This window comes from Salvelinus fontinalis, chromosome 29 (genome assembly GCF_029448725.1).
Source record: "Salvelinus fontinalis isolate EN_2023a chromosome 29, ASM2944872v1, whole genome shotgun sequence".
Taxonomy (NCBI): domain Eukaryota; kingdom Metazoa; phylum Chordata; class Actinopteri; order Salmoniformes; family Salmonidae; genus Salvelinus; species Salvelinus fontinalis.
In genome coordinates this window covers 41,837,453-41,854,397 of record NC_074693.1, presented here as the reverse complement: position 1 = coordinate 41,854,397, position 16,945 = coordinate 41,837,453, and the positions used below count along the sequence as shown (strand labels likewise).

At 40.8% G+C, this 16,945-nt stretch overlaps 1 protein-coding gene and 2 non-coding genes across 4 annotated transcripts in view; all 3 read right to left on the bottom strand.

Moving 5' to 3' along the window:
• The window catches only part of LOC129827992 (BTB/POZ domain-containing protein KCTD8-like), a 61,987-nt gene extending 59,777 nt beyond the window's left edge, over positions 1 to 2,210 (bottom strand). For both annotated transcript variants that reach the window (XM_055889374.1, XM_055889375.1), the window contains exon 1: positions 1,017 to 2,210. In XM_055889374.1, coding sequence (XP_055745349.1) covers positions 1,017 to 1,839 — 823 coding nt within the window. In that variant the 5' untranslated portion in view covers positions 1,840 to 2,210. The remainder of the gene's footprint in view (positions 1 to 1,016) is intronic.
• Positions 2,211 to 15,083: 12,873 nt separating this feature from the next.
• On the bottom strand, positions 15,084 to 15,155 carry trnac-gca (transfer RNA cysteine (anticodon GCA)). The gene has a single exon. It is a non-coding gene; the product is annotated as a tRNA-Cys (tRNA).
• Positions 15,156 to 16,014: 859 nt separating this feature from the next.
• On the bottom strand, positions 16,015 to 16,086 carry trnac-gca (transfer RNA cysteine (anticodon GCA)). Its single transcript has one exon. It is a non-coding gene; the product is annotated as a tRNA-Cys (tRNA).
• Between the last annotated feature and the right edge of the window lie 859 nt (positions 16,087 to 16,945).

Genomic DNA, 16,945 nt, shown 5'->3' with positions numbered 1-16,945 from the left:
CTCTTGACCTCCTCCCTAGTGAATTTAATATTGCTTATTGACTATGTTTGGCATGTCCAAACTGCAATTTACAGTGGGCTTAGCCCAGATGAGGCTGGTGGAAGGAGCTATAGGGGGACAGGCTCATTGTAATGGCTGGAATGGAATAAATGTTTAATGTAAACGTGGCTTACATATGTTTGTTTTGACTTGTTTCATACCGTTTCATTTATTCCAATCCAGCCTTTACAATGAGCATGTCCTCCTATAGCTCCTCCCACCAGCCTCCTCTGGCATACCCAATGCTATAGCCTATGTTTATTAATGTATTTCCATATTGAGCAATGCAATTACAATAATGTGACTGCAAATATGTTCAACATATTTAGCAAATATGTGGCAGGCAATTCAACGAACTTGGCTTTAACAGACTAATATTCGTATTGGAGTTGTTGACAATGCAATACATAAAAGACCGTAAATACACGACTTGAAGCAACCACATTTTTAGCCATGGTGCATGTTCTGATTGGCCAGTGAGGTGTCAAGCCTTGAAACACCCAAAACTTGTTTATTAATCAAAACCCAGGCCTTTCACGCCACCGTCAACTATTGCACCCATAATTCTGGTTGTGAAAATAGCAAAAATATTTCTGACAATCGCCTGAACGTATAGCCTACCGCCAGTGCTAGGACTTTGTTAAAATAGAGCCCTATATGTTACTGTCCTACACACCTTTCTCTCTAATCCATTCTCACTTTTACCCATCTATTGTGATTTGGAAAACATGTCAAAATCTGATTAGAGGAACAGGGAGGATGTTCTAAAGGAAAGTGAAGAAGCTGGTAATGATTACTTTGAACCCCGTAGAGGAAAATGTATTCAATCCAAGTCAAAATAGGTAGGCAAATAATCCATTCAATCATTTCACTTGCGAAGCGAAATTTGACACAATACTAAAACCTGACAAAACATGTTGGACCCACTTTTCCAAAATGTATGCTAGTGAATGCGTGAGAAGTCATATTGCACTTACTGAAGAAGATGTACTCCGTATAGCTGCTCCAGATTTTGTCGTCCCTGTACTGGTTGACAAAAGCGGCTGTTCCCGTGGAATTACAAGCCACCATTGTAAAGCCCGCCTCAGAAAGCCGGTCAAATGCCTGCTCCAAGTAGGTGAACTTGAGGTAAAACCTTGACGTGTACTTCTCCGGTGGCCGGTCTGGGTCCCGGCTCTCGTTCAGTGTTTCCCCAAACACCTCTTTGGCCAGAGCGATGCGTCCACACACCATGATCCTGGCCACGCGTCGGAACTTGGCATCGGCTTGGTTGTCCCGCACCGTGGTGTAGGATCCCCTGTAGCCGATGGTGATGAACCCTGACCTCTTGTCCGAGGAAGTCAAGGTACGACCTGTGGGGTACTCACTGCTTTGTGAGCTCTCCTCAATATCGCTGTGGCAGCCTTCATCATTCATGGAGCCCTGCTTGGAACCCACCCGGGGCCCCAGGAGGCGCAGCAGTTCGCCCAGCTGGAAGTGCTCGGCTTCCCTCTGCAGGCGCTCACGTTCAGGGAAGTGGTCGGGCAGCACCAGCTGGCGGTCTCGCAGGAAGTCCAGCACGTAGCGGAACAGAAATCCATCGCGGTCGATAAAGAAGCGCCCGCGGCTGTCCCTTGGCAGCTCCCGTGGCGGGCACCGGGTGAACATGGCGTGCAGGGTGGTGTCAGGCACGCTGACCAGGGTGGAGCGCTTCGTGACATACACCTGGCCGCCCACGTTGAGCTCCACTACCTCCGGGTAGGGCAACGGGGCCGGGCCAGACACCTCGCTGATGGGCAGAATGGTCTCCTTCATGGCCATGGTCCTGTAGTTCCACCAGGGTATAGAAAGAAATCAAACACCTTCCAAACCCAATAAGGGTCCTCTTAGATCCTCTCAAACAAGTGCAGCAAAATATCTCAGTAAGGAGCGAGAGACAAAAAAGGTCTCAATAGAATCAATAGAGGTCACCAAGGAGTTCACAGCATCGCAGGTGCTGAAGTTTGAAAGAGGCAGAGGACTACATCCCTGCTGTTAGAGGAAGCTGAGGAGGAAGAGAGAGAGGGGGAGCGAGAAAGAGAGAAAATATGGAGAGACAGAGAAGTATCCTGTCACCTCACTAATGGAGAGCGCAAATGCGAAGAGAGAGCGATAGAGCAGGAGAAGAAAAAAAACACTCTGAGCGACTCCCGGATGACATCATCCTCTGAATAAAAGGGGAGGTGCTGCAGTTACAGCCTTTTAAAGAGGAAGTAGTGCTCCAATATTACCCAACTTCATCTCCTTTTAAAGTCTGAAGATGACCTGGTAATAAAAATGACATAAACAACATGATAAACAGATACATATATTTCAGACGTTAACAAAACCCAGCATTTTTTAATGTCGCTTCCGGGAATGTCGACAATAAAAATGTGACATATGTCACAATCTGTTTATATATTTCACATGTCTTTTTAACAAATGCTATAATATATTACACAACCATATTTCCTTGATTGGAAATGCAACAATACTGTAGCAGTGGCAAAAATCCAACACTTTTCTATATTTCAACGTTTGGGATCAAATCAGAAGCCCACAGTGCCATCTGTTGGAATGCTGCAAAACATTTAAACAGGATCTTAACATGGTCAATATCCAATAAACTCAAACATGGTTGAGGTCTTGTTTTTGGACGTGGCACGCAATCATTGGTTGATGCATGCCACGTCTGAGCATTGGAAAGCAACCATCGTTTCTGCTGAGGCAGCATGTTGGCTGTGACCCAGAGCTGTGGGTGCAAAGCATCGTGGGTCATAAGAGGAGATTAATTAAGACATTTTCAAGCAGTAAGCATATTCGATGATGCTCTCTGTTCAATTAGATTGAGGAAAGTCTGACTTTGAATGATGGCCTTGTAACGTTTCATTGTGTTCAATGACCTTTGCTGAACTGTGGTATCGTTTTGTTACATTGGTGTCAGATATAATCATATAGAAAAGGTATTGGAGTATTTTCGGTTGAGCTAATGAGTTGGATCAGTATATGCTTGAGGAATAATTGGATCATCTTTGAACAGACATGTACATAACTACAGAATATCTTTACAGAGAGGCAGAAACATTTCCTAGTGATTTAGGTGTTTTACATAGGCCTAATCGTTCATATTGAGATCGTCTCCTCAACAATATCAATTAGAATTGACCCATTTTGTTGAACATTTCAACTTGCTATTTGTTAGGCAAAATGGACTGTGTCATCGACTGATCGATTGCAATAACATATGTGGTTAGCTGATACTTAAAATACCTTTCCAGGCATTGAAAGATCTGGCATGAGTTAGCAACGCCTGGTCAGAGGAGGTTGCCTATGACAAGGTCTGTGAACTTTAACCTCTCGCTACTAGCCATTTGTTTTTATAAGAAACTCTACATACATTTCAAATATGTGAACAAAAATAATATTTAAGTGTTTCTCTTAACCATACACAGAGGCAAGAATATCAGAGAGCTGATATTATATAAGAGAAACACGGCTGGCCTCATGAGATCTCAACACTTTCCAGAAATGATGAGTTTAAACTGTTTGTTTTAAAGGGGGCACAGGGACTTTAACATGGGCTCTCAAGATCCAGAGCCAAATGCTCTACCACTGAGCTATGCCCCCTCTTAGAAATATATTGAAAGGAGAGACATATGGTCTAATAAAGAACATTTTAGACGGAGCAAAAAAGCACACACCCTATCTCAAACTATAGTTAAGAACTATTGATTTAAAGGGGGCACCAGGATTCAAACTTCAGACCTCTTGAGCTACAGTCAAATGCTCTACCACTGAGCTATATCCCCTCTCTTTGGCTGTTTAACATGGGGTCAACATAGGTCTCCAAATGCAGTTATGAAAGTCAATGAACTATGTAGACCAGACCCAGCTGCTATTGCATTGGTGTCTATGGGAGACACCACATGCTACAGTATTTATGTCTCTTAAAGCTGCAATATGTAACTTTTTGGGCGACCCAACCCAAAAACTGTGTGTTATAGATATGTCATTCTCATTGAAAGCAAGTCTAAGAAGCGGTGGATATGTTCTATGTGAGCTATTTCTATGCTTCCAGTTCAGAGGTCTGGTTTTTGCATATTTTACTTTCAGTTTTGTACACCATCTTTAAACACCTGAAAATACAGTATATTTTGTTATGAAAATATATTTCACAGTGGTTGAGATGGTACAGTGATTCTCAGCAACATGCTTTTTTTGTTTGTTTGTTTTCTCTCATAAACTAGAATTAGGTGAACTATCAGAATTTTAGCAACTAGAAAATGGCAGAGCGATTTCTGCATGGTGTATCTTTAATTTGTTGTGGTTTTAAAGGTTTGTATTAGGGATGTTAATGCTAACCGTTAATTTGTTAGCAGCCAAAAATACATTTGATCAGTCATGCTTATTATTCTATTAGTTAATTTGCATTATTTTGTGGAATTAAATTAATGCATGTGTATTTGTATTATTTTATCACATGTGCCCATATATGCTACAGGGCCTTGTAGGCAATGTGCGGAATAATATCAACTGTCAGACAGTGAGAGCTGCAGCTACGGGAATACAAAAAATGACCCACGCTACAGATGGCTATATTGGTCCACTAATACAGAACTATTAAAGGCCCAGTGCTCTACTTTTGTGAATTTTTGCATTTTTTATTATTATTAGTGTTTTTATAAATCATTACATTTTTTACTCTGATTTTTCAGATGGTGTTTCAGCACCCCTACTTCCCGCGGCTATGGTCAGTAGCTATCATTCGAAATGCTGGAGGCACACAGCTTATTGATCTGTGCACAACTGCTATAGTTGTCACGCTCTGATCTGTTTCACCTGTCCCGCTGATTGTCTCCACCCCCTCCAGGTGTCGCTTATTTTCCCCAGTGTATTTATCCCTGTGTTTCCTGTCTCTCTGTGCCAGCTCGTCTTGTATGTTTTTCCAAGTCACCCAGTGGTTTTCCTGTTCTCCTGCTTTTCTCGTTTTTCTTGTCCTCACGGTTTTGACCCCTGCCTGTTTCTGGACTCTGTACCCACCTGCCTGACCTTTCTGCCTGCCTTGACCACGAGCCTGTCTGCTACCCTGTACATCCTGGACTCTGATCTGGTTTTGACCTTTTGCTTGTCCACGACGATTCTCTTGCCTACTCATTTTGGATTAATAAACATTGTAAGACTCCAACCATCTGCCTCCTGTGTCTGCATCTGGGTCTCGCCTTGTGTCATGATAATAGTAAATGTCAGTGAAGACACTTGTTATCCTGGTGTAACGGATGTGAAATGGCTAGCTAGTTAGCGGCGGGGCGCGCTAATAGCGTTTCAATCGGTTATGTCACTCGCTTTGAGACCTTGAAGTAGTGGTTCCCCTTGCTCTGCAAGCGTCGCGGGCTTTGTGGAGCGATGGGTAACGATGCTTCGTGGGCGACCGTTGTTGATGTGTGCAGAGGGTCACTGGTTCGCGCACGGTGCGAGGGGACGCTGTAAAGTTATACTGTTACATTGATGCTGTTGACCCGGATCACTGGTTGCTGTGGAAAAGGAGGAGGTTGAAAGGGGGGTGAGTGTAACGGATGTGAAATGGCTAGCTAGTTAGCGGTGGTGTTCGTGGGTGACTGTTGTTGATGTGTGCAGAGGGTCCCTGGTTTGTGCCCGGGTATGGGCGAGGGGACGGACGTAAAGTTATACTGTTACATTGGCACCACACTGCCAGGTTTCTGACCTCCTCCCTATAGGCTGTCTCATTGTTGTTACTGATCACTACCACTTTTGTGACGTTGGCAAACTTCATGATGGTGTTGGAATTGTGCTTGGCCATGCAGTCATGGGTGAACAGGGAGTACAGGAGGGGACTGAGCACGCACCCATGAGGGGCCCCTGTGTTGAGGATCAGCGTAGCAGATGTGTCGTTACCTACCCTCACCACCTGGGAGCGGAAGTCAGGAAGTCCAGGATCCAGTTGCAGAGGGAGGTGTTTAGTCCCAGGGTCTTTAGCTTAGTGATGAGCTTTAAGGGCACTATGGTGTTGAATGCTGAGCTGTAGTCAATGAATAACATTCTCACGTAGGTGGTCCTTTTGTCCAAGTGGAAAAAGGCAATGTGGAGTGCAATAGAGATTGCATTATCTGTGGATCTGTTAGGGCGGTATGCAAATTGGAGTGGGTCTACGGTTTCTGGGATAATGGTGTTGTGAGCCATGATCAGCCTTTCAAAGCACTTCATGGCTACAGATGTAAGTGCTACGAGTCGGTTGTCAAGGTAGGCAGGTTACCTTGGTGTTCTTGCTCACAGGGACTATGATGGTCTGCTTGAAACATGTTGGTATTACAGATTCGGTCAGGGACAGGTTGAAAATGTTGGTGAAGACACTTGCCAGTTATTCAGCGCATGCTCAGAGTACACTTCCTGGTAATCCGTCTGGCCCTGCGACCTTGTGAATGTTGACCGGCGGAGAGCATGATCACACAGTCGTTCAGAACAGCTGGTGCTCTAATGCATGCTTCAGTGTTGCATTAGGCATTTAGCTCGTCTGGTAGACTCGTGTCACTGGGAAGCTTGCGGCTTTGCTTCCCTTTGTAGTCCGTAATAGTTTGCAAGCCCTGCCACATCCAATGAGCGTCAGAGTCAATGTTGTACGATTCAATCTTAGTCCTGTATTGATGCTTTGCCTGTTTGATGGTTCATCGGAGGGCATAGCGGGATTTCTTATAAGCGTCCGGGTTCGTGTCCCGCTCCTTGAAAGCAGCATCTCTAGCCTTTAGCTCAATGTGGATGTTACCTGTAATCCATGGCTTCTGGTTGGGGTATGTACGTACCAACATTGTGGGGAAGACGTCATTGATGCACTTATTGATGAAGCCAGTGATGACTGTGGTGTACTTCTCATTGCCATCGGAATAATCCCAGAACATATTCCAGTCTGGGCTAGAAAAACAGTCCTGTAGCTTAGCATCTGCGTCATCTGACCACTTCCGTATTTAGCGAGTTGCTGGGACTTCCTGTTGTAAGCAGGAATTATGAGGATAGAGTTATGGTCAGATTTGCCAAATGGAGGGCAAGGGAGAGCTTTGTACGCGTCTCTGTGTGTGAAGTAAAGGTGGTCTAGATTTATTTTTTCCTCTGGTTGCACATGTAACATGCTGGTAGAAATGAGGTCAAATGGATTTAAGTTTCCGTGTATTAAAGCCCCCGGCTACTAGGAGCGTTTCCTCTGGATGAGCATTTTCTTGTTTGCTTATGGCCTTATACAGCTCATTGAGTGCGGTATTAGTGCCAGAATCGTTTTGTGGTGGTAAATAGACAGCTTCGAAAACTGTAGACGAAAACTGTCTTGGTAAATAGTGTGGTCTACAGCTTATCAGGAGATACTCTACCTCAGGCGAGCAAAACCTAGAGACTTCCTTAATATTCGATTTTGTGCACCAACTGTTATTTACAAATAGACGCAGACCTCCACCCCTTGTCTTACCAGAGGCAGTTGTTCTATCTTGCTGAAGCACAGAAAACACAGTATGTTATCCATGTCGTCGTTCAGCCACGACTCGATGAAACAAGATATTACAATTTTTAATGTCCCGTTGGTTGGATAGTCTTGATCGGAGCTCATCCATTTTATTATCCAATGATTGCACGTTGGCTAATAGGACTGATGGTAGAGGCGGAATACGCACTCCCCTTAGGATCCTTACAAGGAAACCTGGCCTACGCCCCCGATATCTCCATCTCTTCTTCATGCGAATGACAGGGATTTGGGCCTTGTCCGGTGTCTGAAGTAAATTCTTTGCGTCCGATTTGTTAAAGAATCTTCGTCCAGTAGGAGGTGAGTAATAGTTGTCCTGATATCCAGAAGCTCTTTTCGGTCATAAGAGACGGTGGCAGAAACATTATGTACAAAATAAGTTTGAAATAATGCGAAAAATAACACACAATAGCACAATTGGTTAGGAGCCCGTACAATGGCAGTCATCTCCTCCGTTGCCATTAACATTATTCACGTAGCCTTTGTTGTTTTACTTCTTACCTTTGTCATTAGTTCCTCTAACCGCCAACATAAATTCTTCCCTTGATTCTAATTGTTGTTATGGCGCAATAAGCAACCTGGTCTCACATAAAATCATGAAATACTATACGTCCTCCGAGATGATAAATTACTTCATCCAATTCGTATACTATTGTGCGACCGGGTAAGACGTATGATTCTATACGTCCTCCCATTCGTATGATATTGTTCGAATGCTATTCCATTCATAATGTAACATATCATGCACTCTGTAACATATCATATACTCTGTCACATATAATCTGTCACAGGATAATATGAATTGCCCTAACACCACGTTGAATGGACACCACATAAAAAAAAGTGAGACGTGAGAAAGATCACAAACAGCTATGGTAGACATATATTATCTAATCAAGCGTTGAAAAATATATTATATAGTACACCCGATAACGCTTCATTGGGTGCACATCCAAGAAATGGAGGCAAATTACAGTACATCTAGCTGTGCGCTAAGGATGAAAGGTGCAATTATGTTGAAATCTTTATACGAAGGTTTGAATGCTCAGCTGAATATGTACTGTACAACAGATTTTTCATATGTCAAGCAGATAGTAAACTCAAAAATGAAAAGCAGATAATTGTAATGCAAAGTGCATGGTTTTACATAAATAATGTATCAGGTTAATGACATTAGATAAGGGTAATTGTTGACAGAAAGAGATATGACAATGGAAATTGGAGGTAATAGGCCTCCAATACAGGAAGAAAGAACACAAATATAGAGATGCAATGCTGTTACAAATTGTCAGAATGATCATATATGTGTACGTTCAGTCCATGTTACTAATGAATATAATAGAGGTGAAGGATCAGAATGAAAAGCAGAGGCCACATAAAGTATGAATTTAAAGATAGTCAGACTGAAAAAGATGGAGCAGGCTTTGACCTTTGTCAAGGGAAAAGGGATTAGAGAAAAGAACGAGTTGAATGTGATACCGATCTATAATTGAAATGCAAGTCACCCTATCTCGCAGCAGCTGAAAGAAAATAAGTGGATGGAATAAAAAAAACAACGATGAAGATTCTCAATGTGCCGATGATGCCCATGGGGAAATGGCTTTCGCTTATACTGAGGGAGAGCAGCAGCATGACCACGCTTTAGGCCACAATTTTTTTTTTCTATGCTTCAGCACTATAGATGTTGTATTGAATACATATACAGTACCAGTCAAAAGTTTGGACACACCTACTCATTGAAGGGTTTTTCTTTATTTTTACTATTTTCTATATTGTAGAATAATAATAATCAAAACTATTAAATAACACGTGGAATCATGTAGTAACCAAAAGAGGTTAATGTTCTAAAACGGGTCTGGAACATTAATGGTGTATATTCTGAGAAAATAGTAACCACATTAAAGATAGGTTCTGTTTGACTTTAAGGGAATTTTCTCCTATCTTTAACACCAAAACATGCTAAAAAGGTTCTCAGAAAGGTTTTTGCTAACATAGATAGAATGTTCCCCTAACTGATGGAAAACTTGACCCTCAGACATTAGAGGAATGTTGAGGAGCGTAACATTACAAAAATGCACTTTTAACAAGGCACACCTGTTCATTGAAATTCATTTCAGGTGACTTCCTCATGAAGCTGTTTGAGAGAATGCCAAGAGTGTGCAAAGCTGTCATCAAGGCAAAGGGTGGCTACTTTCAATAATCTCAAATATAAAATATATTTTGATTTTTTTAACACTTTTTTGTTTACTAAATGATTCCATATGCGATATTTCATAGTGTTGATACAGTTGATGTCTTCTACAATGTAGAAAATAGTAAAAATAAAGAAAAACCCTTGAATGAGTAGGTGTGTCCAAACTTTTGACTGGTACTGTATGTCAAATCAAATCACTGTTTATTGGTCACATACACAGTTTAGCAGATGTTATAGCAGATGCAGCGAAATGCTTATGTTCCCAGCTAACAATTCTAGGGAGAGAGAACATTTTTGTAATGTTACGCGCAATGTTCCCCTAATTGTTGAGGGTCAGGTTTTCCTTTAGTTAGGGGAACATTCTATTTATGTTAGCAAAAACCTTTCTGGAAACCTTTTTAGCATAGTTTGTGTGATAAAGATAGGATACAATTCCCTTAATGTCAAACAGAACTGATCTAGAACATGGTTTTAATGTTCTCAGAATATACAACATTAATGTTCTAGACGCGTTTCATGGGACTGTCACACCCTGATCTGTTTCACCTGTCTTTGTGCTTGTCTCCACCCTCCTCCCATCTTCCCCATTATCCCCAGTGTACTAATACCTGTGTTCTCTGTTTGTCTGTTGCCAGTTCGTTTTGTTTCGTCAAGCCTAAAAGCGTTTTTCCTATGCTCCTGTCTTTCTCTAGTTCCTGTTTTCTATTTCTCCCGGTTTTTGACCATTCTGCATGCCCTCGGCCTGCCTGCCGTTCTGTACCTTTCGGAGTCTACTCTGGACTACTGACCATCTGCCTGCCCTTGACCTGTCTTTTGCCTGACCCCCTCTTTCTGTAATACAGTTGTGTTACTTCGAAACTGTCTGCATCTGGGTCGTCTACTGAGCCTTGATAGGGACGTTGCAAGAACGTGTCCAATTTTCGGAGGGTTTGGAGATTATTCCATCAATGTCCCACCAAACATACATAGAACCTGGTTGCCATGTTCTCAGAATGTAAGATATTCATGTTCTAGACACGTTTCATGGGAAAGTTGCAATAACATTTCTGTGTATCAGTTGTTAGGATGTCACCTGATGATCCCAAAGAAACATTCTCCAAAAAAAAGTGAATTTTTATTACACATCAGACCTTGTTACTGTTGCCAAGCCCTGATTGGTAAACCACTGATGCAGTCTTAGCTCTTTTTGTCTTAGGGATACTCACACAGTACTTTCAACATAGTGTTTTCAATGTACATATTTGACAAAGATGATTACATGCTGCATGCTTATTTATAATGTAATTATTATTTAATTTAAGTTGAAAGTTTTATTTATTTAAATGTGTGTGTGCATGTGAGTGTGTGTGTGCATGCATGTGAGTGTGTGAGAGCTAGGCAATATGGAGGAGAATACTGAGCAATTTGGTTCATCAGGCCGACCCCCAGTCTTTGCTTGAAGTTATTGAGGGATGATGATATTTTGGCAATGTTAAGATAAGAATTCCAGAGTATGGTACCTCTGTATCTGATAGAGAATTGACTATGTGAGTTGCGGCAGTGGGGAGGGTGAAGGTTATCACAGTGTCTGGTGTTATATAGATGGATTTCAGAATTAACCTGGAAGAATCCATTGAAGGGTTTACGTAAACTGTCTGGGAGATATGAGTATTTGTAGATGAAGGTGCATAATTGGCGTACATTAATGCCGTAAATAGAAAATATATTGAGTTTCAGATTGTTGGGGTTCATTCCTTGTTCCTGGTAAATCATTGGCTCATTGGTGAAATTAGCATTCTGACAATATTTTTTTAATTTTTGTATTTTTTTGTACCATCATCTTTGAAATGCAAGAGAAAGGCAATAATGTATTAATCCAGCCCAGCTGGAATTTATATTTTGGCCACTATTCGCCAGCAGTGTATGTGCAAAGTTTTAGACTGATCCAATGAACAATTGTATTTCTGTTCAAAATGTGGTATCAACTTCCCAAATATGCCTAATTTGTTTATTAATAACTTTTCATGTTCGAAACTGTGCACTCTCCTCAAACCATAGCATGGTATTCTTTCAATGTAATAGCTACTGTAAATTGGACAGTGCAGTTAGATTAACAAGAATTTAAGCTTTCTGCCAATATCAGATATGTCTATGTCCTGGGAAATGTTATTGTTACTTACAACCTCATGTTAACAACGACCACTCTCAGAATTTTCACTTCCTGTTTGGATTTTTTTCTCAGGTTTTTTCCTGCCATATGAGTTCTGTTATACTCACAGACATCATTCAAACAGTTTTAGAAACTTCAGAGAATTTTCTATCCAAAAGTAATAATAATATGCATATATTAGCATCTGGGACAGAGTAGGAGGCAGTTCACTATGGGCACACAATTATTCCAAAAGTGAAAATACTGCCCCCTATATCAAAGAAGTTAACTTCTTTGGGCTGCAACCCCGAAGCCGGGCACAATATGACAACAGCCACTTCAAGTGCAGGGCGCGATATTCAAAAGATATTTTTTAGAAATATTTCACTTTCACACATTAACAAGTCCAATACAGCAAATGAAAGATAAACATCTTGTGAATCCAGCCAACATGTCCGATTTTTAAAATGTTTTACAGCAAAAACACCACGTATATTTCTGTTAGCTCACCACCAAATACAAAAAAGGACAGACATTTTTCACAGCACAGGTAGCATGCATAAAACCAACCTAACTAACCAAGAAACAACTTCATCAGATTACAGTCTTATAACATGTTATACAATAAATCTATGTTTTGTTCGAAAAATGTGCATATTTGAGCTCTAAATCAGTTTTACATTGCAGCTACCATCACAGCTACTGTCAGAAATAGCACCGAAGCAGCCAGAGTAATTACAGACACCAAGGTCAAATACCTAAATACTCATCATAAAACATTTCTGAAAAATACATGGTGTACAGCAAATGAAAGACAGGCATCTTGTGATTCCAGTCAATATTTCCGATTTGTTAAGTGTTTTACAGCGAAAACACAATATAGCATTATATTAGCTTACCACAATAGCCAGAAACACAAGCCATTTACCAGCAGCAAAAGTTAGCGATCGTAACAAACCAGCAAAAGATATATAACTTTTAACTAACCTTGATAAGCTTCATCAGATGACAGTCCTATAACATCAGGTTATACATACACTTATGGTTTGTTCGAAAATGTGCATATTTAGAGCTGAAATCAGTGGTTATACATTGTGCTAACGTAGCATCTTTTTCCCACAACGTCCGGATATTTTTCTGACACTCACATATTCTGACCAAATAACTATTCATAAACATTACTAAAAAATACATGTTGTATAGGAAATGATAGATACACTAGTTCTTAATGCAATCGCCGTGTTAGAATTCTAAAAATAACTTCATTACGACATGCAGTTTACGTTATGGCGAGAGCGTGCCCAAAATCTGGGCGCAAACTACTAGTTCAGATATTCAACAGATATATGAAATAGCATCATAAAATGGGTCCTACTTTTGATGATCTTCCATCAGAATGTTGTACAAGGGGTCCTTTGTCCAGAACAATCGTTGTTTGGATGTAGAATGTCCTCTTCTCCAGTCAATTAGCACGGAAAGCTAGCAAAGTGGCGCGAAGCTCTCCTTCCTGAACATGCGCAGACAAAGGAACACGCCTAACGTCCCGAAAAAATTTCAATCATCTAATAAAACTATATTGAAAAAACATACTTTACGATGATATTGTCACATGTATCAGATAAAATCAAAGCCGGAGATATTAGTCGTCTATAACGACAGCTTTACAGAAGGCAATACCAGGTCACTTCTCGCGCGTTCCAGAAAACAGGAAATTGGGGTCACGTCATGCCAAGAGCTTTTATTCGACCTCAGATCATGTTATTCCATTTCTTCTCTCACTACCTGTTTACATCTAGTGGAAGGCGTATGAAGTGCATGCATACTAATAAATATCAAGCACATTTATAGGCAGGCCCTAGAACAGAGCATCGATTTCAGATTTTCCACTTCCTGGTCAGGAACTTTGCTGCAAAATGAGTTCTGTTTTATTCACAGATATAATTCAAACGGTTTTAGAAACTAGAGAGTGTATCCTATCCAATAGTAATAATAATATGCATATTGTACGAGCAAGAATTGAGTACGAGGCCGTTTGAAATGGGCACCTTTTATCCAGGCTACTCAATACTGCCCCTGCAGCCCAAAGAGGTTAACGGGGCACCAGAATTTGAATCTGGGACCTCTTGATCTGCAGTCTATTGCACTTCCAACTTCGTTTGGAACTGTCTGACTGAGAGAAAAAAGATCTAAGAAGGTACATTTTAGATTGAGTAACAACTCGTGAAAAATAGCACTCCATCTCTAAAGACTGACTTAGAAAGTACATGTCTACAAGGGGGCAATAGGATTTGAACCTGGGACCTCTTGATCTGCAGTCAATTGCACTACCACTGAGCTATATCCCCTATGTCTGATCATCCAAAATTGGAAAAAATGGTCTAACAAGGGCCATTTTAGATGGAGAGTTATTTTGCCTAATCAAGGACGCTCCCTCTTAGAAAACACACCAGTAATGCATTTGATTTCAAGTGGATCGAACATTTTTAACCTGACACCTCTGGATCTCAAGAGTAAAACACTACCCAATCTGTTTGGAACTGTTTGACTGAGAGAAAAACCATCTAATGACGGACATTTTAGATTGAGTAACATAATCTAAAAAAGATTACTCCAACCGTCAAGATACACTTAGAAAGCACTTCATTTTAACTTCTCTCATTCCCCTCCCATCCGGTCCCAGCTTCATTCCATGTTGTACTGACTGTTGACATCTAGTGGAAGGCGTTTGAAGTGCAAACAGATCCATATATTACAGGGAATTGAATAGGCGATGACTTAACAATGACCACTCTCAGAATTTTCACTTCCTGTTTGGATTTTTTCTCAGGTTTTTGCCTGCCATATGAGTTCTGTTATATTCACAGACATCATTCAAACAGTTTTAGAAACTTGAGAGTGTTTTCTATCCAAAACTAATAATAATCTGCATATATTAGCATCTGGGACAGAGTAGGAGGCAGTTCACTATGGGCACGCAATTCATCCAAAAGTGAAAATGCTGCCCCCTATATCAAAGAAGTTAAAGGGGCACCAGAATTTGAATCTGGGACCTCTTGATCTGCAGTCTATTGCACTTCCAACTTCGTTTGGAACTGTCTGACTGAGAGAAAAAAGATCTAATAATGTACATTTTAGATTGAGTAACAACTCGTGAAAAATAGCACTCCATCTCTAAAGACTGACTTAGAAAGTACATGTCTACAAGGGGGCACTAGGATTTGAACCTGGGACCTCCTGATCTGCAGTCAAATGCTCTACCACTGAGCTATACCCCCTATGTCTGATCCTCCAAAATTGGAAAAAATGGTCTAACAAGGGCCATTTTAGATGGAGCGTTATTTTGCCTAATCAAGAACGCTCCCTCTTAGAAAACACACCAGTAATGCATTTGATTTAAAGTGGATCGAACATTTTTAACCTGACACCTCTGGATCTCAAGAGTAAAACACTACCCACTCTGTTTGGAACTGTTTGACTGAGAGAAAAACCATCTAATGACGGACATTTTAGATTGAGTAACATAATCTAAAAAAGATTACTCCAACCGTCAAGATACACTTAGAAAGCACTTCATTTTAACTTCTCTCATTCCCCTCCCATCCGGTCCCAGCTTCATTCCATGTTGTACTGACTGTTGACATCTAGTGGAAGGCGTTTGAAGTGCAAACAGATCCATATATTACAGGGAATTGAATAGGCGATGACTTTAACAATGACCACTCTCAGAATTTTCACTTCCTGTTTGGATTTTTTCTCAGGTTTTTGCCTGCCATATGAGTTCTGGTATACTCACAGACATCATTCAAACAGTTTTAGAAGCTTGAGAGTGTTTTCTATCCAAAATTAATAATAATTTGCATATATTAGCATCTGGGACAGAGTAGGAGGCAGTTCACTATGGGCACGCAATTCATCCAAAAGTGAAAATGCTGCCCCCTATATCAAAGAAGTTAACGGCGCACCAGCATTTGAATCTGGGACCGCTTGATCTGCAGTCTATTGCACTTCCAACTTCGTTTGGAACTGTCTGACTGAGAGAAAAAAGATCTAATAATGTACATTTTAGATTGAGTAACAACTCGTGAAAAATAGCACTCCATCTCTAAAGACTGACTTAGAAAGTACATGTCTACAAGGGGGCACTAGGATTTGAACCTGGGACCTCCTGATCTGCAGTCAAATGCTCTACCACTGAGCTATACCCCCTATGTCTGATCCTCCAAAATTGGAAAAAATGGTCTAACAAGGGCCATTTTAGATGGAGCGTTATTTTGCCTAATCAAGAACGCTCCCTCTTAGAAAACACACCAGTAATGCATTTGATTTAAAGTGGATCGAACATTTTTAACCTGACACCTCTGGATCTCAAGAGTAAAACACTACCCACTCTGTTTGGAACTGTTTGACTGAGAGAAAAACCATCTAATGACGGACATTTTAGATTGAGTAACATAATCTAAAAAAGATTACTCCAACCGTCAAGATACACTTAGAAAGCACTTCATTTTAACTTCTCTCATTCCCCTCCCATCCGGTCCCAGCTTCATTCCATGTTGTACTGACTGTTGACATCTAGTGGAAGGCGTTTGAAGTGCAAACAGATCCATATATTACAGGGAATTGAATAGGCGATGACTTTAACAATGACCACTCTCAGAATTTTCACTTCCTGTTTGGATTTTTTCTCAGGTTTTTGCCTGCCATATGAGTTCTGTTATACTCACAGACATCATTCAAACAGTTTTAGAAGCTTGAGAGTGTTTTCTATCCAAAATTAATAATAATTTGCATATATTAGCATCTGGGACAGAGTAGGAGGCAGTTCACTATGGGCACGCAATTCATCCAAAAGTGAAAATGCTGCCCCCTATATCAAAGAAGTTAACGGCGCACCAGCATTTGAATCTGGGACCGCTTGATCTGCAGTCTATTGCACTTCCAACTTCGTTTGGAACTGTCTGACTGAGAGAAAAAAGATCTAATAAGGTACATTTTAGATTGAGTAACAACTCCTGAAAAATAGCACTCCATCTCTAAAGACTGACTTAGAAAGTACATGTCTACA